A 25,887-nucleotide genomic window follows, 5' to 3' on the forward strand; every position below is an offset into this window, starting at 1 on the left:
CTCTGAGTATTGCACACCTTGTGCTTTTGGGCACTCCAGTGATGTTGCAGCTCTGAAATATGGCCAAACTGGTGGCAAGTGGCATCTTGGCAGCTGCACGCTTGACTTTTCTCAGTTCATGGGCAGTTATTTTGCGCCTTGGTTTTTCCACACGCTTCTTGCGACCCTGTTGACTATTTTGAATGAAACGCTTGATTGTTCGATGATCACGCTTCAGAAGCTTTGCAATTTTAAGAGTGCTGCATCCCTCTGCAAGATATCTCACTATTTTTTACTTTTCTGAGCCTGTCAAGTCCTTCTTTTGACCCATTTTGCCAAAGGAAAGGAAGTTGCCTAATAATTATGCACACCTGATATAGGGTGTTGATGTCATTAGACCACACCCCTTCTCATTACAGAGATGCACATCACCTAATATGCTTAATTGGTAGTAGGCTTTCAAGCCTATACAGCTTGGAGTAAGACAACATGCATAAAGAGGATGATGTGGTCAAAATACTCATTTGCCTAATAATTCTGCACTCCTTGTATATATATGTGTGTGTGTGTGTGTGTGTGTGTGTGTGTGTGTGTATAAATAAATCATTTAGTACCTGTAATATTTTCACTTGTTTCTGAAGTATCCATAAAAACACCTCCACTTTCATCATCTCCATTTTCAAAGTCTTCTTCGCCCATACTATCCAATGAAATTTCTTCATCGTCTCCTTCCTCATCTACTTCCCAATCAGAATCAGAATCGCCTTCACCTGATGTTTTCTTTTTAGCATTGTCACTTGCTTGAAGATTTCTAATTAAAAAAAAAGTTTCCAAAAATTAGCAAAAACTTTTTGCCATTTTCACCCCTTAAATTCTAGAGTGGAAGCTCTTTGGAATAAGTTGGAATTGTCATATCTGGATTGTACCTCTACGTGTGTAATATATACTGTGTGGCTTTACAAATTGAGGATACTAATAAAAGGAATACTAATTGTTACAATTATATTTTAAACCTAATAAATTAGTAATGTTTATCATAGTTTTCATTGCGTAAGAACAGCAACTGGTTTGAAGTCAAATTAGACATCAAATAATGATACGTTAAAATAAAAATGTCTTGATTACCTGATTAGCTTAAAAACAAGAAAATAGAGACATGCACTCACTGAGACAAAACAATAGCTAGAAAAACTTCCGTGCTTGTCCACAAAGCCAGTGCCACTCAGGGTGCAGTCTCTTTTTGCACACTATGCCTTTTCACAGAGAAAAAATATCCTGTAGCATATCAGTCTAATCCTGCCCAATGACAGTCCAGCACCGAAATACCAGGCAATTCTTCTCTGAACAAGACAAACAACAACCCCAGACGTACGTTTCGGCCTCTCTTGGTCCTCGTCAGTGAGGTGCAGTTGCATATCTCTAGGGCATGTGTGCAAGGAGTCCATATCTGGTTTCCCCCTTTTACTCTTAGGGAGACCTAAGAGCAATTTACATAAAAACAAGAAAATAGAGAGACGCACTCAGAGACAGAACAATAGCTAGAAAAACTTCCGTGCTTGTCCACAAGGCCAGTGCCACTCAGGGTGCAGTCTCTTTTTGCACACTATGCCTTTTCACAGAGAAAAAATATCCTGTAGCATATCAGTCTGATCCTGCCCAATGACAGTCCAGCACCGAAATACCAGGCAATTCTTCTCTGAACAAGACAAACAACAAACCCCAGACGAACGTTTCGGCCTCTCTTGGGCCTCATCAGTGAGGTGCAGTTGCATATCTCTAGGGCATGTGTGCAAGGAGTCCATATCCGATTTCCTCCTTTTACTCTTAGGGAGACCTAAGAGCAATTTACATAAAATCAAGAAACGTCTGGGGTTTGTTGTTTTCTCTTGTTCAGAGAAGAATTGCCTGGTATTTCGGTGCTGGACTGTCATTGGGCAGGATCAGACTGATATGCTACAGGATATTTTTTCTCTGTGCAAAGGCATAGTGTGCAAAAAGAGACTGCACCCTGAGTTGCACTGGCCTTGTGGACAAGCACTGAAGTTTTTCTAGCTATTGTTCTGTCTCAGTGAGTGCGTCTCTCTATGTTCTTGACCTGATTAGATTGTCATAAGTTGGTGCAATGAGTTCTTTAGGCATTTGCTAGCGATTAGGAGACCACAACATGGCTAGGAAAGTTATTGGCCTGTGGTCTACTTACTACTTACTGTATATCTGAAAGTCATTACTTATGTATGGTGACCAAGAGAAACAGAGAACACATAGACAGACCACACACAATCCTGCACACAGCTTCTAGCAGAGCAATAAGTTTCTTATTACATATTTGTATAAAAATTAAAAACATATACACAGACAAAAATTGTTTGCAGGGATTAATTGAGTGTGGACTGTCTACGTGGTCTCTGTTTCTCCTGGTACCACCTTGTGGCGGCAAATGTCCCTGGATCTTTGAGCACTTTCCTTTTCATTTTGTATGACTCATTTAGATTACATACTTATAATTGTCTTTTTTTTTCTTCTAGGGTAGAAGTTACAAATCTAAAGGCTTATAAATAGGTATAATGTAAATTTTAGAGATGTATTATTTAGCATAAGAGCATATTGTATTGGAATACTCAAAATTATGCAAAACTGTTTGATTTAAATATCTTAAAAACTTGCCCAGCAAAATCGACGTCACCATCGAGTCCAGTAAAAAAACTGTCTCCTTCATGAGAGTCTGTAAACAAAAATAACAAAACGTTTTCAATAAAACAAATACGAATTTAAGATTACTGTATGTTAATATAAAATATGTCCTTTTTGGACGTCAAATTCCAAACGTTGTACAAACTAACTGATTTTAAGAGATAAACTAAGGTTTTTTTTTGAAGGTGAAACTGCTTAATTGTCAAATCAATTACTAAACGCTTATAGCTATGTTTTTAATTTCTGAAACCATATTCTGGAAAAAATTAAAGGGACATTAAACACTAAATAAATGCTCAATAGCATGATCCATTTAAATGAAAGCTTAGTCATAGAATAATATGTAGATATTTTTTTAAGTTTCATTAGTTGTTTAAATATTGACAAAATAAGTGTACATTTTGAGTGTCTATAAAACAATGGGAGCTGCCATGTTGTAACTTGTGTTACCTTCTCTGCTGTGGCCAGTTAAGGACAGTTATAAATAGGTCACTATTAGAGTGTGCACCCAATGGTTGTGTGATTTATAACTATTTTTTGCACTTCCATTTCTAACAGGAACTGAAAAGCACATGCTTGTCAAAAGGAGTTATAGGAAAAGGGAACAAAATAATTAATGAAAGTATTTTTTTATAAATCTATACGATTTATCATTTTATATTACCATCTCAAAGTGTTTAATGTCCCTTTAAAGGGGTATGCAACGCAAATGAATCTTTCATGAGTTAAACAACTTTCAAATTTACTCCTATTATCTAATTTGCTTAATTCTCTTGGTATCCTGTGTTGAAGTAGCAGCACTGCACTACTGGGAGCTAGCTGAACACATCAGGTGAGCCAGTAACATGAGGCATAAATGTACAGCCACCAGCAGCTCCTGAGCCTACCTAGGTATCCTTTTCAACAAAGGATACCAAAAGAACAAAAAAATAGATAATAGAAGTAAATTGGGAAGTTGTGTAAAATCACATGCTTTATCTGAATCATGAAAGAAAACATTTGGGTTTCATGTCCCTTTAGTTAAACATACAAACCTCTTACCAAGAATTTGTTCAAATTCATCATCATCCACATCTTCAAAACTCTCTTCATCCTCATCTCTCTTCCTGTTTAATTTACGTTTTTCCAAAGCCGCCTTTTTAAAGAATCTATCGGGGAAACATATGTTACAGATCAAGTGAAAACTTAAAATATAAAAGCTATATTAGCTCTTAAGACATAATAGAAAGATTAAAGATAATTAAAGGGACAGTGTACTATAAATAATTAAAAGGTACTATAAAATTTGTTTCCCCTTATTGAGTTCCATATTACTTGTTATACTGCAGAGTATTAAATGTATGGAAAATTGTTCCTTCATATTTATTTCTGTATGAAATAGTACTTTTTGTTCATTAAAACCATCACCTAGGACATGCCCATAACAATGGGCTGAGCCTCTAAGTTAAGCAGACCTGCTAAAGTTATTTATGTTAGGTATTAAAATGCTGATTATGGCTGGGGGGGGGGGGTGAATAAACAGAAGCAACTATTTCACATACAAAGTCTCTCTCCCTCATACTCCCACAGGAGATTAATCGGTGCCTTTGTCTCCTATTTCCATAGCTTTTCTACAGAGAAAACATTTGTTACTCATATTTTCAGTGTAGGTGGAGATAAAGCAGACAAAAGTAGCTATTGTAAATAATAAACAAAGGTAAAGTAGATGTTTGCAAAACATTAATTACACTCCTGCAGGTCCCTTTAAGAGATAATATATAGTGTGATTATGTATTGCCTATGGCAGTGTTTCCTACAGACATACATCTTTGCCTTATATACCCCAGCTACAACACACAAAAATTATTAGTTTTAAAAATATAAGAGAGGCAATCCCGAATTTGATAAGATGGTGTCAGATTTACATTTCTGTATTCAGGAATAGAATCCTGTTTTACTAAATGCAAATTCATCAAATCTTTGGAAATATAAGAGCAAAAGCGTTATAAAGAAAGCAAATTCTAGACATTAGTTGTTAAAAAAAAGATAAACCTGCTACACCAATCAAATCCTATATAGAGCTGCCGTTAACTAGAAAGTTTCAAAACATACACAATATAGCGCTTACTTAAAAATAATAAGATTTGATATCAAATTAAAACCACATACACAGTGTATTTACATAAAAATACAGAAGATACTTGCACATAAATGCAAACAACTTGGCAGTTATAAGTCCTGATGGTAAATCCTAGAGTTATTTAAATGCCCGGATTTTCAATCACTTTAAACATGGAATTAAAAAGGTTTTTAAGTATAATACCAGAAATAATTGACATAGAAGCAATTGGATACCATAACCACATTTGAGGTAAGTTTTATTGAATAATATTTAAAGGGACATTCAAGTCAAAATTGAAATGCACATAGATTTATTGCATCTTTGCTAATACATGTATATTGCAAATATGTTTCTATTCAAGCATGCTTCTAGTAAAAGTTATCACTGTTTTAGTGTTGACATTTTTTTTTCTGCACGTGCATGTGAAGCATAGCTAGATATTGCCAGTGCACCCACATTTTAAATAATGCAGCTGCTCAGATCATCAGTGGGGCTTGAATCATGTCAGCAATTAACAAATTAAATCATTACCAGATGGTACAAGCGCCATTAGGCTCTCTGAGCAAGTGCTGTCTTTAAAATGCTGGTGCACAGTGCATACTTAAATACACTTTTGAAACCGCTATAGCTTTTATGAGAAGCATTTTTGCTAATGCATGTATATTACAAAATTGCTTCTGTTCAATACCCAAATGCACCCATGTGGTTTCCAATTTTGGCTGGAATATCCCTTTAACACTGGTAATTATCTTTAAAAAGGACATAAAAGTGTAGAAAGAAAATGCTCCAATGTGCAAGTGAATTTACATATTACACTTTTGCTTGTACATAACTATGTGCTTAAACCTGCAAAGCGGTTAAACACACTGTAAAAAGTCAGTTCCAGAGCAGTAATGCACTACTGGGAGCTAGGTAAAAACATCTAGTGAGCCAGTGACAAGAGGCATATGTACATAGTATCTTAAAATTTCAGGCTCTATGTCCCTTTAAATATTTATTTTATATGCAGATCATTTTAAATGCAATAATTAATTACTATACTGTAAATATATAAAAATGCTTTCGACTTTCCTTTAATCCAATTAATCAAATTTTGATAACAAAAATAAAATGTTTTTTTTATATATTTTTATTTTACCTGTGAAAGAACACTTCATCTACTGGGATTTCTTCCTCTTCTTTTTCCAAGAACACAGTGCTGTTAACTAAAATACACAAACATAAACAAGAGATATTAAGCTCAAAAGAAATTCATGCATATTGAAGAGCAGCATTGAAAATATTTTTGTCCTGAACAGAATGTTAATAGGGTCAGTCTAATCAAAATGAAAATTTCATGATTCAGACAGGGCATGCAATTTTAAACAACTTTCAAATTTTGCTTTGTTCTCTTGGTATTCTTAGTTGAAAGCTATACCTAGGTAGGCTCATATGCTAATTTCTAAGCCCTTAAAGGTCGCCTCTTATCTGAAAGCATTTGACAGTTCTTTACAGCCAGACAGCGCTAATAGAGTTACTTATGAGAAGGCACTGATTGGCTAAAATGCAAGTCTTTCAAAAGAACTGAAATAAAGGGGGCAGTCTGCAGAGGCTTAGATTCAAGATAATCACAGAGGTTAAAAGTATATTAATAGAATTATGTTGGTTGTGCAAAACTGGGGAATGGGTAATAAAGGGATTATCTATCTTTTTAAACAATAACAATTCTGGAGTAGACTGCCCCTTTAAATGAATGTTGTGTAAAGGTAAATTGAAACAACACTTCATACTAATGCTCACTGGCTGACAAGAACAGGCCCCTTGGGTCTATTGGTGGAGAGAGACACACCTCTGCAAGCCTTTCAAGACAGCAGTGGTCTAGACAGTACAGGAACATCTATTTTTTAAAGAACAAAATTCTGTAATACATACTGAAATGTTCTCTTCCTAAGATAAAACAAGGCAAAACAATATCTAAAATCCTTTAGCTTAAAGAGATATTGTAGTGCAAAAAAACATACATGCACCAATTTGTTAGCACATATTAATTTAGCACTACCAACCCTACAACTCTATGTGTTTAACCCATACAAAGGCGTTAAACACAGAATGTTAAAAGTAAAACTCAGAAGCCACAGAGAAAAGCTGGTCCGGTGCAGACATAGCTACAGAGCTAAATGGCAGCAGCAGCCACAAGCTGGGTCATGTGACTGCCGATGCAGATTGGCTCACTGGACACAGAGAACGGTTGGTCCTGAGTGGTACTTTAGCTATGTATTTAACCCTTTTGTGGAGGTTAAGCATGTATACACTTGTAGCGTCAGTATCGCTAAAATGACATGGCCTAAGTAATTTTTAACCTACGATATCCCTTTAAATGCCTGTAAAAAAAAAAAATATGCGTATAATTTTAAAAAACACCTTTTTTTTAAAGCGGTTTAATTTAATTTAATTTATAGTATAGATTTTATGTTAAAAAGAGACCTAAAATCCCAAATGTTTCTTTCATGATTTAGATAGAACATACAATTTTAAACAACTTTACAATTTACCTCTATTATCACATTTTCTGTTTTCTTGTTATCCTTTGTTGAAAAGCAGGGAGGTACGTTCAGGAGTGTGCACGTGTCTTCAGCACTATATTGCAGCAGTTTTGGAACAATGTTATACATTAGCAAGAGCACTATTACTTCCTGTCATGTAGTGCTTCAGGCACGTGCACGCTACCTATCTAGATATCTCTTCAACAAAGAATAACAAGAGAATGAAGAAAATTGGACAATGGAAGTAAATTGGAAACTTTTTTTTTTTTTTTTTAAATTGTATTCTGTATCTGAATCATGAAAGAAAATTTTTGGGATTCATGTCCCTTTAAGGCTGAAATGTAGCACCTTCCCTACACTCCCACTGGTACAATCTGCATATGACAGTATAAACAGCGCTATGTACGTATGACTATACGCATGCGTACTCAGCCAGCGCACAAGATGCTATGTTCACAGCCGAGTGCATGGTGCTCTAGGATTCAATATGTTTTATAACAATCTTCTGCCTTAATATCTGAAACAAAAATTGGCCTTAAAATGAAGAAATTTGTTTTGTTTTGCTTTAAAGGGACAGTCTACACCAGAATTTTTATTGTTTTAAAAGATAGATAATCCCTTTATTACCCATTCCCCAGTTTTGCAGAACCAACACAGTTATAATAATATACTTTTAACCTCTGTGATTATCTTGTATCTTAGCCTCTGCAAACTGCCCCTTTATTTCAGTTCTTTTGACAGACTTGCAGTTTAGCCAATCAGTGCCTGCTCCCAGATAACTTCACGTGCACAGTGTTATCTATATGAAACACGTGAACTAACACCCTCTAGTGGTGAAAAACTGTTAAAATGTATTCTGAAAAGAGGTGGCCTTCAAGGTCTAAGAAATTAGCATATGAACCTCCTAGGTAAAGCTTTCAACTAAGAATACCAAGAGAACAAAGCAAAATTGGTGATAAAAGTAAATTGGAAAATTGTTTAAAATTACATGCTCTATCTGAATCATGAAAGTTTATTTTGGCTTAGACTGTCCCTTTAAAACAGTTTATTTTTAAACCCCTAAGTTCCTTTAAAACATTTTACCTCAGATAGCTTACTTTTGTATAGATTAGCTCAGCCACTGCAATGCTAGCAATGAATAGAGGTCAGCAGCATACCTTATCATTTAAAGGCAAAGGTAAAAAATTAAATGTGTATAGGTGCTTTTTAATTTGAAATAGAAACATTTTTGCACTATACTTCCCTTAGCAAAAATGCTTTTAGTAAAGGTTATTACTGTATTTCTGTGAGGGCCACGGGTCAGCAGTAGCTGGTATGACACAAATTAAAGGGACACTGAAACCAAAAAAATTGATTTTGTGATTCAGATAGAGCATGACATTTTAAGCAACTTTCTAATTTACTCCTATTATCTAATTGTCTGCATTCTCTTGGTATCTTTATTTGAAATGCAAGAATGTAAATTTAGATGCCGGCCCATTTTTGGTGAACACACTGTGTTGTTCTTGCTGATTGGTGGATAAATTCACCCACCAAAAGCAAGAGAACAAAGAAAAATTGATAATAGGAGTAAATTAGAAAGTTGTTTAAATGTGCATGCTCTATCGGAATCATGAAAGAAAAAAATTTGGGTTCAGTGTCCCTTTAAATGGTCAGAAGCAATACAAACCACAGCCACCTCACTAAGCAAGCATGGTGTTGAAATACTGATGCATGACCCTCACGGGATATGTGTGTATGCCAAAGAAAAACAGTAATAACTTCTACTAGACGCATATTACAAAACAGCTTCTATTTAAAATGTAAATGTACATTTAAATTATGACCTTTCTATCCCTTTACAGTAACATTGTAGCGTAAAAAAGGGTCCCATTTAAAGCGTTCCCAAAATAGCTGCTTTTGCCTGTTGAACCTACCACCTATACTAGAATTTTCAATACTGTAGTATTAACCATTGAAAGGCTGGGTAAACAAGAGGCAACAACATAAATCAACCAACAGAAATTTGTGTACTAGGCGCCTACAGCAGAATGTCTCACAGGTTTATTTTGTTTTGTATATGCAAATATATGGTCATTTTATGCCATCATTTAGTAAGCCAGTGAGATAAAAAAAAAAAAGATTGAGACGCCCCTTTAAGATGATGACCTTCATAGGAAAGCAAGGACTGGATATTTTTCTCTCATTGTAAATACTCAATTGTTAAAGAGTATAAACCTAGACATGCTCTTTCCTATTTCCTCTGGCTTATTGATGTTTTAGCCTACATAGATTGATTATTTAAAACAGTTGTTAAAGGGATATTTCGGTCAAAATTTAAATGCACATAGATGAATTAAATCTTTAAATAGAAACAAATTTGCAATATACATGCATTGGCAAAAATGCTTCTAGTAAAAGTTATCACTGTTTTAGTGTTAACATTTTTCTCTGCACGTGCATGTGAAGCATAGCTAGATATTCTCAGTGCACCAGCATTTTACATACTGCAGCTGCTCAAATCATCAGTGGGGGTTGTATCATGTCATCAATTAACAAATGGAGTCATTACCAGATAGTACAATCACCTTAGGCTCTCTGAGCAAGTGCTGCGTTTAAAATGCTGGTGCACGGTGCATACTTAAATACACTTTTGAAACAGCTATAGTTTTTATTAGAAGCTTTTTTGCAAATACATGTATATTACAAAAACGATTCAATTCAAAACTGAAATGCATCCATGTGGATTCCAATTTTGGGTGGAATGTCCCTTTAAATTGTAAAGAAACATACAATTTGGTATAATGACATTCACGAGCGGTTAAACCATTTTTGGGGGGGGTTTAAGAGCCAAGTTCAGCCTCATGTGCTATGCGGCTTTGTGTGCTGATAAACAGAGGGACAATAAAGTCATGATTCAGATAAAGCATAATTTTACTCCTATTATCAGATTTGCTTTGTACTCTTTGTATTCTTTGTTGAAGACTAAACTTGGGTAAGCTGATAGGAACATGCACTTGTCTATGGCAGTCTATGACAGCAGTGTTTGTAACTATATATAACATTGCTATAAACAATATTACAAACACTGCTGTCAAATGGATTAAGACACGTGCACGATCCTGAGTTGCCCTAGGATTACTCTTTAACAAAAGATACCAAAAAACTAAGAAAAATTGATAAAAGCAGTAAATTAGATTTTTTAAATGCCATTCTCTATCCAAACTATTTAAGTTGAATTACTGTCCCTTTAAAAACTTTATTTACCTGCATGTTGTTTCTCTTCATTCATTAAATATTTCTTTTGACGATGCATTAAGTAGCCTCGGTTGACCTCTGTAAAAAGAAAAAAAAAGTATAAGTATTGGAGCAACAGATGCATAAATCACATCAATTTTTATTTCAGTAAACACTTTAGAAACAAAAACAAACATTTTTTTTTTAAAAAAGATGCCATTTGCTAAAAACATGGTATTTACTTTTTTATTTTAAAGGGATATTAAACAATAAATACATGCTAGCACCAATGATCTATTCAAAGCAAAGTTTAGCTTTAGAATAATATGTAGTTTTCACAATTATATCAGTTCTTAAAATATTGAATATATAAGTTTAAAGGTTTAGGGCTAGATTACAAGTGGAACGCCAAGTTATCGTGTGCCCGCAAATAGGCAAATTAGTCCGTTTACAGGCACTCGATAAATAACCAGCCATTACAAGGTCAGACCTCTGGTTCATTTTCAAAATGTTCCCCAATTGCCCCCAAAATTTAGTGTAGTGTGCATTATAAAAAATGTAGCATTTTTTATTAATAACTGCAGGAGGCAGTTTAAAGGGGTTAAAAGTGGAAGGTGTGGGGCGTTAGCAAAAAAAAAAAACCAGAATTTATGTTTACCTGATAAATTACTTTCTCCAACGGTGTGTCCGGTTCACGGCGTCATCCTTACTTGTGGGATATTCTCTTCCCCAACAGGAAATGGCAAAGAGCCCAGCAAAGCTGGTCACATGATCCCTCCTAGGCTCCGCCTTCCCCAGTCATTCGACCGACGTAAAGGAGGAATATTTGCATAGGAGAAATCATATGATACCGTGGTGACTGCAGTTAAAGAAAATAAATCATCAGACCTGATTAAAAAAAAAAAAAACCAGGGCGGGCCGTGGACCGGACACACCGTTGGAGAAAGTAATTTATCAGGTAAACATAAATTCTGTTTTCTCCAACATAGGTGTGTCCGGTCCACGGCGTCATCCTTACTTGTGGGAACCAATACCAAAGCTTTAGGACACGGATGATGGGAGGGAGCAAATCAGGTCACCTAGATGGAAGGCACCACGGTTTGCAAAACCTTTCTCCCAAAAATAGCCTCAGAAGAAGCAAAAGTATCAAATTTGTAAAATTTGGTAAAAGTGTGCAGTGAAGACCAAGTCGCTGCCTTACATATCTGATCAACAGAAGCCTCGTTCTTAAAGGCCCATGTGGAAGCCACAGCCCTAGTGGAATGAGCTGTGATTCTTTCAGGAGGCTGCCGTCCGGCAGTCTCATAAGCCAATCTGATGATGCTTTTAAGCCAAAAAAATAGAGAGGTAGAAGTTGCTTTTTTGACCTCTCCTTTTACCAGAATAAACAACAAACAAGGAAGATGTTTGTCTGAAATCCTTTGTAGCATCTAAATAGAATTTTAGAGCACGGACAACGTCCAAATTGTGTAACAAACGTTCCTTCTATGAAACTGGATTCGGACACAAAGAAGGTACAACTATCTCCTGGTTAATATTTTTGTTGGAAACAACCTTCGGAAGAAAACCAGGCTCAGTACGTAAAAACCACCTTATCTGCATGGACCAGATAGGGCGGAGAACACTGCAGAGCAGATAACTCAGAAACTCTTCTAGCAGAAGAAATTGCAGCCTAAAACAAAACTTTCCAAGATAATAACTTAATATCTATGGAATGTAAGGGTTCAAACGGAACCCCTTGAAGAACTGAAAGAACTAGATTAAGACTCCAGGGAAGAGTCAAAGGTCTGTAAACAGGCTTGATTCTAACCAGAGCCTGAACAAACGCTTAAACGTCTGGCACAGCTGCCAGCCTTTTGTGAAGTAAAACAGATAAAGCAGAGATCTGTCCCTTCAGAGAACTCGCAGAAAATCCTTTCTCCAAACCTTCTTGTAGAAAGGAAAGAAACTTAGGAATTTTTATCTTGTTCCATGGGAATCCTTTAGATTCACACCAACAGATATATTTTTTCCATATATTATGGTAAATTTTTCTAGTTACTTTTTTCTAGCCTGAATAAGAGTATCTACTACAGAATCTGAAAACCCACGCTTTGATAAAATCAAGCGTTCAAACTCCAAGCAGTCAGTTGGAGGAAAACCAGATTCGGATATTCAAATGGACCCTGAATAAGAAGGTCCTGTCTCAAAGGTAGCTTCCATGGTGGAGCCGATGACACATTCACCAGGTCTGCATACCAAGTCCTGCGTGGCCACACAGGAACTATCAAGGTCACCGAAGCCCTCTCCAGATTGATCCTGGCTACCAGCCTGGGAATGAGAGGAAACGGTGGGAATACATAAGCTAGGTTGAAGATCCAAGGTGCTACTATTGTATCCAATAGATTCGCCTTGGGATCCCTGGATTTGGACCCGTAACAAGGGACCATGAAGTTCTGACGAGAGGCCATCAGAACCAAGTCTGGAATGCCCCATAATTGAGTTATTTGGGCAAAGATTTCCAGATGGAGTTCCCACTCCCCCGGATGCTCCTCCATCGCCAGGGAACTCCTTGTTACCCCCTGATGGTTGATATATGTAACAGTCGTCATGATGACTGATTGAAACCTTATGAATTTGGCCTTTGCTAGTCTAGGCCAAGCCTTGAGAGCATTGAATATCGCTCTCAGTTCCATTATGTTTATCGGGAGAAGAGAGTCTTCCCGAAACCATAGACCCTGAGTTTTCAGGGGTTCCCAGACCGCGCCCCAGCCCACCAGACTGGCGTCGGTCGTGACAATGACCTATTCTGGTCTGCGGAAGCTCATTCCCTGTGACAGGTTGTCCAGGGTCAGCCACCAACGGAGTGAATCTCTGGTTATTTGATCTACTTGTATCGTCGGAGACAAGTCTGTATAATCCCCATTCCACTGTCTGAGCATGCCCAGGTGCAATGGTCTTAGATGAATTTGTGCAAAAGGAACTATGTCCATTGCCGCAACCATCAACCCTATTACTTCCATGGACTGCGCTATGGAAGGAATAAGAACAGAATGAAGTACCTGACAAGAGCTTAGAAGTTTTGATTTTCTGGCCTCTGTCAGAAAAACCTTCATTTCTAAGGAAACTATTATTGTTCCCAAGAAGGGAACTCTTGTTGACGGGGACAGAGAACTTTTTTTCTATGTTCACTTTCCACCTGTGAGATCTGAGAAAGGCTAGGACAATGTCCGTATGAGCCCTTGCTTTTGACAGAGACGACACCTGAATCAGGATGTCGTCCAAGTAAGGTACTACTGCAATGCCCCTTGGTCTTAGCACCGCTAGAAGGGACCCTAGTACGCTTGTGAAAATCTTTGGAGCAGTGGCTAATCCGAATGGAAGTGCCACAGGTAATGCTTGTCCAGAAAGGCGAACCTTAGGAACCGAAAATGTTCCTTGTGGATAGGAATACGTAGGTACGCATCCTTTAAGTCCACCGTGGTCATGAATTGACCTTCCTGGATGGTAGAAAGGATTGTTCGAATGGTTTCCATTTTGAATGATGAAACCCTTAGAAACTTGTTTAGAATCTTGAGATCTAAAATAGGTCTGAATGTTCCCTCTTATTTGGGAATTATGAACAGGTTGGAGTAAAAACCCATCCCTTGTTCTCCTAATGGAACAGGATGAATCACTCCCATGCTTAACAGGTCTTCTACACAGCGTAAGAATGCCTGTTCGAAGATAATTGAGACCCGTGGAACCTTCCCCTTGGGAGTAGTTCCCTGAATTCCAGGAGACAACCTTGAGAAACTATTTCTAGCGCCCAAGGATCCTGAACATCTCTTGCCCCAACCTGAGCAAAGAGAGAAAGTCTGCCCCCCACCAGATCCTTCCCAGATCGGGGGCCAACACTTCATGCTGTTTTGGTAGCAGTGGCAGGTGACTTGGCCTGCTTACCCTTGTTCCAGCCTTGCATCGGCCTCCAGGCTGGCTTGGTTTGAGAAGTATTACCCTCTTGCTTAGAGGGTGTAGAATTTGAGGCTGGTCCGTTTCTGAAATAATCTCTTTCAAGTCAGGGCCAAACAGTGTTTTACCCTTGAAAGGGATGTTAAGCAAAAGCGCTCTGCGCGCCACGATAGCAAACCCTGAATTATTCGCCGCTAATCTAGCTAATTGCAAAGCGGCATCTAAAATAAAAAAGAGTTAGCCAATTTAAGAGCTTGAACTCTGTCCAAAACCTCCTCGTACGAAGATTCTTTATTAAGCGACATTTCTAGTTCTTCGAACCAGAAACACGCAGCTGTAGTGACAGGAACAATGCATGAAATTGGTTGTAGAAGGTAACCTTGCTGAACAAACATCTTTTTAAGCAAACCCTCTAACCTTTAATCCATAGGATCTTGAAAGCACAACTATCTTCTATAGGAATAGAAGTGCGCTTGTTTAGAGTAGAAACCGCCCCCTCGACCTTGGGGACTGTATGCTATAAGTCCTTTCTGGGGTCGACTATAGGAAACTAATTTCTTAAATATAGGGGGAGGACAAAGGGTATGCCGGGCCTTTCCCACTCCTTATTTACTATGTCCGCCACCCGCTTGGGTATAGGAAAAACATCGGGGGGCACCGGAACCTCTAGGAACTTGTCCATCTTACTTAATTTCTCTGGAATGACCAAATTGTCACAATCATCCAGAGTAGATAATACCTCCTTAAGTAGTGCGTGGAGATGTTGAAATTTAATTTAAAAGTTACAATATCAGGTTCTGCTTGTTGAGAAATTTTCCCTGAATCTGAAATTTCTCCCTCAGACAAAACCTCCCTCCTGGCCCCTTCAGATAGGTGTGAGGGTATGTCAGAAAAGATATCATCAGCGTCCTCTTGCTCCTCAGTGTTTAAAACAGAGCAATCACGCTTTCTCTGATAAGTAGGCATTTTGGAAAAAAATGCATGCAATAGAATTATCCATTACAGCCATTAATTGTTGTATGGTAATAAGTATTGGCGCACTAGATGTACTAGGGGCCTCTTGTGTGGGCAAAACTGGTGTAGACACAGAAGGGGATGATGCAGTACCATGCTTACTCCCCTCATTAGAGGAATCATCTTGGGCAATATCATATCTATGGCATTATTATCCCTACTTTGTTTGGACATTATGACACAAATATATCACATATATTTAAATGGGGAGACACATTGGCTTTCATACATATAGAACATCGTTATCTGATGGTTCAGACATGTTAAACAGGCTTAAACTTGTTAACAAAGCACAAAAAACGTTTTACAATAAAACCGTTACTGTCCCTTTAAATTTTAAACTGAACACACTTTATTACTGAATATGTGAAAAAGTATGAAGGAATTGTTCAAATTTCACCAAAATTTCACCACAGTAACTTAAAGCCTTAAAAGTATTGCACACCAAATTTGAAAGCTTTAACCCATAAAATAACGGAACCGGAGCCGTTTTTACATTTAACCCCTATACAGTCCCAGGTATCTGCTTTGCTGAGACCCAACCAAGCCCAGAGGGGAATACGATACCAAATGATGCCTTCTATAAGCTTTTTCAGTGGTTCCTAGCTCCTCACACATGCATCTGCATGCCATGCTTTCCAAAAACAACTGCGCATTAGAGGCGCGAAAATGAGGCTCTGTCTATGACTAGAAAAGGCCCCCAGTGAAAAAGGTGTCCAATACAGTGCCTGCCGTTTTTATTAAAGCAATCCCCAAGATTTAACAACTATTAAAAGTAATAATCTGCCAAATATACTTAGTAAAGTAATCGTTTTAGCCCAGAAAAATGTCTACCAGTTTTTTAAGCCCTAATTAAGCCCTTTATTCTTTTACTTAAACAAAGAAAATGGCTTACCGGTTCCCATAGGGAAAATGACAGCTTCCAGCATTACCGAGTCTTGTTAGAAATGTGTCATACCTCAAGCAGCAAAAGTCTGCTCACTGTTTCCCCCAACTGAAGTTAATTCCTCTCAACAGTCCTGTGTGGAAACAGCCATCGATTTTAGTAACGGTTGCTAAAATCATTTTCCTCTTACAAACAGAAATCTTCATCTCTTTCCTGTTTCAGAGTAAATAGTACATACCAGCACTATTTTAAAATAACAAACTCTTGATTGAAGAATAAAAACTACATTTAAACACCAAAAAACTCTAAGCCATCTCCGTGGAGATGTTGCCTGTACAACGGCAAAGAGAATGACTGGGGAAGGCGGAGCCTAGGAGGGATCATGTGACCAGCTTTGCTGGGCTCTTTGCCATTTCCTGTTGGGGAAGAGAATATCCCACAAGTAAGGATGACGCCGTGGACCGGACACACCTATGTTGGAGAAAGTGCCTTTACATTGCGTTCTATGGGGACTTTGTTATCCCTGTAAATATATATGTATATGAATATAACCATATATATTTGTGTGTTAATATACACAGAGGCTGGTGCACTCGCACAAACAGGTGTCCAGTTGCCAGGGTGCTGAATGCAGGTAGAGATAAAGGTAATAGAAGACAGCACTTGCTGGACTTAAGGATAAGCAATAGAAGCTTTTATTTACGCGACGTTTCGGGGACAGCTCCCCTTCATCAGACCGGATACACATATTAAAACAAATATATATTCAGATATATTTATATTTGCTGCGTGACTTACCCCCTTCGCTGCGCTAGTTCTCATGCCGAGTCTGGCGGCATGAGAACGAGGCTCCCATTGGAGCCTATGGAAGTGCGCTCTTGTGAGCTCGTATTACTAAGTTGAGCGCAAATATCACTTTTGCGGAAGTAATATTTTGCACTCAACTTGTAATCTGGCTCTTAATTGAAGTTTATGGCACTATACAAATAAATAACAATTTTAATAATACTTTAGTTTCTATAAAGTAATGGGCACCAACATGTTTAAAGGAAGAGGAACAACTTTCCAATTTACTTTGATGATCAAATTTTGCTTCATTATCTTGTTATCCTTTGTTGAAGGAACAGCTTTGCACTACTGGCAACTAGCTGAAAACATCTCGTTAGCCAATCACAAGAGACAAATGTGTACAGGCACCAACTAGCACTAGTGAGGATATGTGCGTATTATTTTTCAACAAGGTATACTAAGAGAACAAAGAAATTTTAAAATAGAAATGAAAAATTAAACGTTCTATCTAATCACGAAAGGTTCTTCAAACGAACTACACAGGGATTATAGTTTATATGCATAATTAAAAAAAAAGAATATGTCTAGAGCCCACTAATAAAGTTTTTTTTCTATTTTTTTTCTCTTAAAAAAAATAAAATAAATAAAAAGTATGAATTTTGTCTGTATAGTCAGGTCATTACTGTGGTAACCGTGAACACCTTGCAATAAAAAAATGCTTTTATTTCTGTACAGCACAATGGGGCTCTCTAATCTACATTATAACCTATAAAAGCCTGTATGGGCCCCTATTTCACATGTGGCTACCCATGATGACAATAACAGCAGTGGTCACCTGGCCATTTTCATTATTATTTACTAAACTCTATGCAAAAAGCATACATATTTTTTTAGTTTTTGCCGCAGCTATCTCATATGCCATGAAATATAAATATAATAATGGTATATTGTGAATCTACTGGGCCTGCTGAAAACCCCCCAATAAGGGCTAGATTACAAGTGGAGCTCTAATTTATTGTGTGCCCAAAAACAGGCGTTTGCAAGCGCGCGATAAATAACCAGCCAGTAGCACTCCAAAAATAAATAAATGTCTCACAATCGCCCCCAAAATTTAGTGTTAGTTTCCTTTTTGTTTTAAAAAAAAAAACTACACTAAGTAGTTTTTAGGGGCAAAAGTTGTCGGTTGTTAGAAAAAAAACGGCACTGAAAAGTGCCTTTACATTACGGTCTATGGGAACTGTGCATTTCCAACCCCAGAAAACTGTTTTCAACCTTTAACTTCCTTCTACGTCCGCCTGCCCCCCGCCCACTACCAACCTCACTGCTCAAATTATTGCTGATCACTTCAAAAATAAAATTGACACCATTAGAAAAGAGATCTGAACCTCGCACCCCGCAAACCCAGTGATCCTACCCACCCCTTCTAGCAAAACTCTATGCTACTTCCCTCCTGTAACAGAGGAAGAAGTCTCTGCACTCCTATCCTTGGCTCATTTCACAACCTGCCCACTTGACCCTATTCCTTCACGACTTATTCCCTCTCTCTCTGCTTCACTATCCCCTACCCTAACTCATCTCTTTAACCAATCCCTCACTGCTGGCACATTTCCTGACACATTCAAGCATGCGTCAATCATACCAATCCTAAAAAAGCCCTCGCTTGACCCCTCCACGCCTTCTAACTATTGACCGGTCTCCTTACTTCCCTTTGCTTCAAAATTATTGGAACGACTAGTCTATAATCGGCTAACTCAATTTCTCACAACTAACTCCTTACTTGATCCACTACAATCTGGTTTCCGCCCTAAACACTCAACAGAAACAGCTCTTGCTAAAGTAACAAATGACCTGTTATCAGCTAAAGCAAAAGGCCACTACTCCTTACTAATTCTTCTTGACCTGTCCGCAGCTTTTGACACAGTTGACCATCCTCTCCTCCTAAAAATACTACATTCATTTGGCATCCGAGACATAGCCCTCTCCTGGTTTGCATCATATCTTTCAAACCGCTCGTTTTCAGTTTCCTTTAACAACATATCTTGTGATCCTATGCCTCTCTCAGTTGGAGTACCGCAAGGCTCTGTCTAGGGCCCCTTGCTTTTCTCTCTTTATACATCCTGCCTTGGAAAACTTATAGCCTCTTTTGGATTCCAGTACCACCTATATGCTGATGATACCCAAATCTATCTTTCTTCTCCTGATATCTCTCCCTCTTTACTCAACCAGATTTCTGACTGACTCTCTGCAATTTTCTCTTGGATGTCTTCACACTACCTCCAACTCAATCTGTCCAAAACTGAGCTGCTTCTTATTCCCCCCCCCCCCCCCCCTCTTCGAGACATCCGACACCTGACATTTCTCTGATGGTTGGAGACTCTATTCTCAACACCTCACCCCAGGTCCGCTGCCTTAGGGTCACACTAGACTCAGAACTCACATCCAACCCACATATACAAATGCTTACCAAATCCTGCCATTCACACCTACGCAACATTTCCAGAATTCGTCCCTTCCTTACTCAAAAAACTACAAAAATACTTATTCATTCCCTCATCCTGTCACGCATTGATTATTGCAATCTACTCCTAAATGGCCTTCCAAAACACCGCCTCTCCTCCCTCCAATCTATTATGAATGCTTCTGCTAGACTCATCCACCTAAGTCGCCAATCTACATCAGCTGCTCCGCTCTGCCAGTCTCTACACTGACTCCCCATTCACTCCAGAATACAATTTAAAGTATTAGCCCTAACCTACAAAGCACTCAACAGTCTAACTCCCAACTATATTTCCTCTCTCATCATGAAATATTCCCCATCCCGTCCTCTTCGATCAACCTCTGACCTACGTCTCTACACTCCTGTTATCTCTACGTCCCACTCCCACCTCCAAGACTTCGCACGTGCTGCTCCTGTCCTCTGGAACTCTCTACCCCGCTTCATAAAACTCCAACCTTGTATAGCTTCAGACGCTCCTTAAAAACCCACCTATACAGAGAGGCTTACCATCTCTCCAGCATCTCTCATCCTAATGATGAACTGCCTGACTCACTGCTGCAAATACAACCGATGTAACAAGCTACCCCAACCTTATGTCTCTGTACCCTAAACCTATAGACTGTGAGCTCTCCGGAGCAGGACCCTCTTCCTCCTGTGCTAGATTTGTTTAGTCTTGTTATGTTTTGTATTGTATCACAAATCTTTGTCATTGTATAACCCTATCATTGTACCCAGCGCTACGGAATATGGCGGCGCTATACAAATAAATGATAATAATAATAATAATAATATATATGTATATGCTTATAGACATATATATTTATATTTTCTGCCCATTGCTGCGCACCTTACCCCCTTTGCTGTGCTAGTTCTTATGCCGTGTCTAACAGCATGAGAATGAGGCTCCCATTGGAGCCTATGGAAGCACGTTCTTGTGAGCTCAATGCTTCCGTGTTCTTCGCATTGTACCTAACTCGTAATACCATTTGCAGCTAAATGTTTAAAGGAACATGAAACCAATTTTTCCCCTTTATTATTCTACGTATAAAGTAAATAAATAAGTAAAAGTTTGCTTCTATTATAAAATGTATTTTGTTCTCGCGATATCCTTTGTTGAAACACAGGTAGGTACACTCAGGAGCATGCATGTTTCTGGAGCACTATATGGCTGCAAAAATGGTTTATACATTGTGCAAACACTGCTGCCATCAAGCATTCAAAAGTGTATAACATTGTTAAAAGCCATACAGTGCTCGAGATACATGCACAATACCTACCTAAGTATGCTCTTCAACAAATAACACGAGAAAAAAAAAATAAAAAAAAATTGCCAGTTTACTTCAAAAGTGCATTCTCTATATGAATAACTAATGAAACATTTTGGGTTTCATGTCCCTTTAAGAACATGTTATATTTATTATTTTTATAAAAACTGTAATCCAGGTTAAGAGCCTTTTGTGTATTGGGACAATTTTTTTTTTTTTTATATAAATCAGTAAAAAGGAAGCTAGAGTTTGCGTCTGCTTGTGGGCATTAAAATATAAATAACTTCTTTATGTGTGTGTGTAATTATCACATTACATTAATTTGCCTTTGTCAGTTAAACCGATAATCCCCAGTTGACAGGTTTAAAGTGAAGGTAAACTTTGATGAATGAAAGCCCATTTTTATAAAATACTATTAAAAACAGGGCCACTTTCATTCATCAAAGTTTACAAAGCAGCCGTTTTGATTAAAAACGTACCTCTCTTCTTTGCACAGCCAGAGCAGCTTCCCCACACCCGGAGATTCTCTCTTCACACGTCATCAATGACTAATCCGGCTTCCTCCCCAGGGTAGTCATTGCCTGATGCCATGCCGTGATTGGAGGAAGCCGGATTAGTCATTGCTGACGTGTGAAGAGAGTATCTCCGGGTGGGGGAAGCTGCTCTGGCTGTGAACAGAAACAAAGGTAAGTTTGTAATCAAAACGGCTGCTTTGTAAACTTTGATGAATGAAAGTGCCTCTGTTTTTAATAGTATTTTTAAAAAACAGGCTTTCATTCATCAAAGTTTACCTTTACTTTAAGGGACATTAAACATAATATAATAAAGATTAGCTGAAGAATACATTTGCAGATTTATTTTTTACAATTATATTAGCTGTTTAAATATTGAAAAATATAAGCTTAAAGTTTTAGTGTTGCTGATTGAGGTGATCTTGCCCCTATGCAGAAAGGCTATAAACTAAGCAGAGTCCAAATGGGCTCGACCACTTAAAGGGACGACATGGTAATAGAAAATTATAAAATCGAATATATAAAAAAACTCTGCAGTATATTTTCATTAGTTAGTTTGTTCCCTTTTCCTGTAATTCCATTTTGTTAGAAATCGTAATGCAGAACACCGTTATATTCCACACAGCCATTGGCTTAACACTCTAGTGACCTATTTATAACTGTCCCTAATTGGCCACAGCAGAGAAGGTAACTTAAGTTACAACATGGCAGCGCCTATTGTTTTATAGACACTAAAACTTTACACTTAGTTTGTCAATATTTAAACAGCTAATGGAACTTTAAAAAATACATCTACATGTTATTCTCAGACTAATATTTTCTTTGAATGCATCATTCTATCTGGCATTTGTTTAGTGCTTTATGTCCCTTTAAAGCCACAAGTTATCTTTTGAGAGAGCTACGGCAAAACTCGTCAGATGACTCGGGGGTGTTGAGGTTCAGAGATATGTACATCTTGAAGGGTCTGTTCTGAATTTTTTTACTTGTACTATACAATAAATGTTAAAGTGAAGGTCAATTTTCACCAATGAGTGCCCGGTTTTTAAAAATACTTTTAAAAACAGGGGCACTTTCATTGATGAAAATTAACATAGCACTGTATTTGAAGAAATACTTACCTTTTACTTCTGCAAAGCCGGATCGACGATCCCCCTCCTTCTTCTTCCTGCTGTAGACCACAGCAATGACGAAACTGGCTTCCTCCAATCACAGCCAGGCATCACGAGCTGGACGCTCTGGGGTGCAAGCCATTATTGGAGGAAGCCGGTTTTCGTCATTTCTGACGTCACTACAGAGGAACTGAGGCTGAGATCGGTGATCCGGTTTTGCAGGAGTAAAAGGTACGTATTTCTTAAAATCCAGTGCAATGTTAATTTTCATCAATGAAAGTGCCCCTGTTTTTAAAAGTATTTTTAAAAACCGGGCACTCATTGATGAAAATTGACCTTCACTTTAAAGGACCAGTCAACACAGTAGATTTGCATAATCAACAAATGCAAGATAACAAGACAATGCAATAGCACTTCGTCTGAACTTCAAATGAGTATTAGATTTTTTTTCTGACAATTTTAAAAGTTATGTCTATTTCCACTCCCCCTGTACCATGTGACAGCCATCAGCCAATCACAAATGCTTACACGTACCATGTGACAGCCATCAGCCATTCACAAATGCATACACACTTATTCTTGCACATGCTCAGTAGGAGCCGTTGACTCAAAAAGTTTAAATATAAAAGGACTGTGCACATTTAGCTAATGGAAGTAAATTGGAAAGTTGTTTAAAATGGCATGCTCTATCTGAATAATGAAAGTTTAATTTTGATTGAGTGTCCCTTTAAGTTTTAATGACACTACCAAGCCTTGGATGTGATTGTGTATCGAAGTTAATAGCACAGATTGATCGGCTACACAGGACACTATGCCTTATGTTGATTTCATGAGTCTGATCATAGGTCTCAGTACATTTTGTTGGTTTCTTTATAAAGATTTAGTGCCCATAAAGTATTGGGTACTGCCATTTCAAAAACCAGGTTTCCCCTCATCTAATATTTTCTGCTGAGGACTATTAGGAACAGATATAACAGTCACTAAAATGTGCAAACAATGGCTGTATGGAATATAACAATGTTAAAAAGGACTATAAACCCAGTGAACTACTTTATCAGCTCATTTATAATGAATACTATTTAACATCAGCAGGAATATAAGAAGAAGACACCACTTTTGGTAACTTAGTTGTGCTATTACTTTATAGAAAAGGGAAACAAATAATGAATAAAGTTGTAGTTTGTTGTTTTTTTTTTACCAAACAAACATTTTATATAAGAATCTCAAAGTGAAGTAGATAAATTGTCGTCTATCAGACACCAGTGCAATCTGTTAAAGGGACAGTCAACTAAATTTTTAGTTTTTTAAAAAAAAAGATAGCTAATCCATTTATTACCCATTCTCCAGTTTTGCACAGAAAATTGTTATATTAATACACTTTTTACCTCTGTGATTACCTTGTATCTAAGTATCTTCTGACAGCCCTTTGATCACGTGACTTTTTATTTATTATCTATTGACTTGCATTTAAGCCAATTAGTGCTGTGTTAGAACCCACAGGCGTGACCACAATGTTATCTATATGGCTCACATGAACTAGCACTCCCCTTTTGTGAAAAGCTTATAAAAAAAGCATGTGATCATGGGGCTGTCTTTAGTGACATAGAAACAGACATTTAGAGGTGTAAAGATTATAAAGTATATTATCTATCTTTTTAAACAATAACCATTTGTGTGTTCACTGTCCCTTTAAGAAGTAAGCAACCTATGCAAATCTCTGAATTTTATGTGATTTACCTATCAGTTTTGATGCTCAATTTCTCTCTTCTAATTCTCAATCTTCCATTTTTTAACTTAAAATGATTTGTTACAATAAAAATGGTCTTTACTTTCTTTAGTGTAAATAAATCCAGTCTAGGGCTGAAGAAGCCAACTTCTTTCAATGCTTGAGCAATCAGTCTGCCTAATCTATCCACCAAAATCCAGACCAATACATAAAGTTATGAATCAGCCATGTAAAAAAATTATTTTTCAAGCCCCAGACCAACACATTTTCATCCTGTTCAGCTATAAAGTGAATGTCAATTTAGATGAATCGTCACCCGGTTTTTAATAATCCTATTAAAATCAAGAGCACTTTAATTAATCAAAATGTACATTTCACTTGTTTTCTTCAAATACTTACCTTTTAATCTTCACAGCCGCTCCAGCGATTCCCCCGGCCGTCGGAAGCCTCTTCATACGTCAGAAATGACGAAACCAGCTTCCTCCAATCACGGCTCCCCCCCCGGGGGAATCTTGGCCTGAGACAATGCCATGATTGGAGGAAGGCAGATTCGTAATTTTGACCAGCGAAGAGGGCTTGCGATGGGCGGAGGAAGCGCTGCAACGGCTGTCAGGATTAAAAGGTAAGTATTTGAAGAAAACGAGAAAAGTGCCCTTGTTTTTAATAGGATTATTAAAAACCGGGCACCAATTCATCTAAATTGACCTTCACTTTAAAGGGACAGTCAAGTATAAATTAAACTTTCATTATTTAGATAGGACTTTTAATTTTAATCGACTTTCCAATTTACATTTATCATCAAATTTGCTTTTTTTCTCTTGGTATTCTTAGTTTAAACTAAACCTAGACAGGCTCATATGCTAATTTCTAAGCCTTTGAGGGCTGCCTCTTATCACAGGCTTTTAAAATCTCTTTTCAACACAAAGAGACAGAAAGTACACGTGGGCTATATAGATAACACTGTGTTCAGGCACAGAAAGTTATTTAAGATCTAGCACAATACAATATATACAATATAATACAATATAAATTTAAGACAATAGATAATAAACAGTCACAGTCATGTGATCAGGGGGCTGGAAGGTGGTTCCTAGATACAAGGTAATCACAGAGGTAAAAAGTATATTAATATAACTGTGTTGGTTGTGCAAAACTGGGGAATGAGTAATAAAGGTATTATCTATCTTTTAAAACAATAACAATTCTACGGTAGACTGTCCCTTTAATCTCTGCAACTAATTAGTAACAGGGAATCAAAAAATTCATCATAAATCTGTTACCTCCTTCCTTTTGTACTTTTGGATTACGATACACAAAACGGTCCAGAAATCTCATCAACGTAAAATCAGTTAGTGGGTCACCTGTGTACTGAATAGAATTCCCCTATAGCACAAAATGGATACAGACTACTGTTAGAGCTATGCAAAAACATAAGAACAATTATTTCTGTACAATCAGTCCAGTTTCAAATAACACACAAGTTTTGCATCTATATAGATAACATAGAAATGGATAAGTACATGAAAGGGACACGAAACCAGTCACTTAAAAACAAAATATTCTATAACTAAGTTCCTGCAAGAGAAATACATTTTGTTAATGTCATTTGTGATAAACCTTACACGTAGTACTCCTAACTTGGCAGCTGTT

At 37.5% G+C, this 25,887-nt stretch overlaps 1 protein-coding gene across 1 annotated transcript in view; it reads right to left on the minus strand.

The window, feature by feature from the left end:
- The window catches only part of CEBPZ (CCAAT enhancer binding protein zeta), a 73,361-nt gene that overhangs the window by 25,167 nt on the left and 22,307 nt on the right, over positions 1-25,887 (minus strand). The window contains exons 7-12 of the mRNA XM_053711018.1: positions 25,518-25,620; positions 10,540-10,608; positions 5,910-5,976; positions 3,712-3,818; positions 2,644-2,701; positions 594-790 (exon numbers count right to left, since the gene is read on the minus strand). Of these exons, the coding sequence (XP_053566993.1) occupies positions 594-790; positions 2,644-2,701; positions 3,712-3,818; positions 5,910-5,976; positions 10,540-10,608; positions 25,518-25,620 (601 nt within the window). The remainder of the gene's footprint in view (positions 1-593; positions 791-2,643; positions 2,702-3,711; positions 3,819-5,909; positions 5,977-10,539; positions 10,609-25,517; positions 25,621-25,887) is intronic.

The sequence above is a fragment of the Bombina bombina genome, chromosome 4 (assembly GCF_027579735.1).
Source record: "Bombina bombina isolate aBomBom1 chromosome 4, aBomBom1.pri, whole genome shotgun sequence".
Taxonomy (NCBI): domain Eukaryota; kingdom Metazoa; phylum Chordata; class Amphibia; order Anura; family Bombinatoridae; genus Bombina; species Bombina bombina.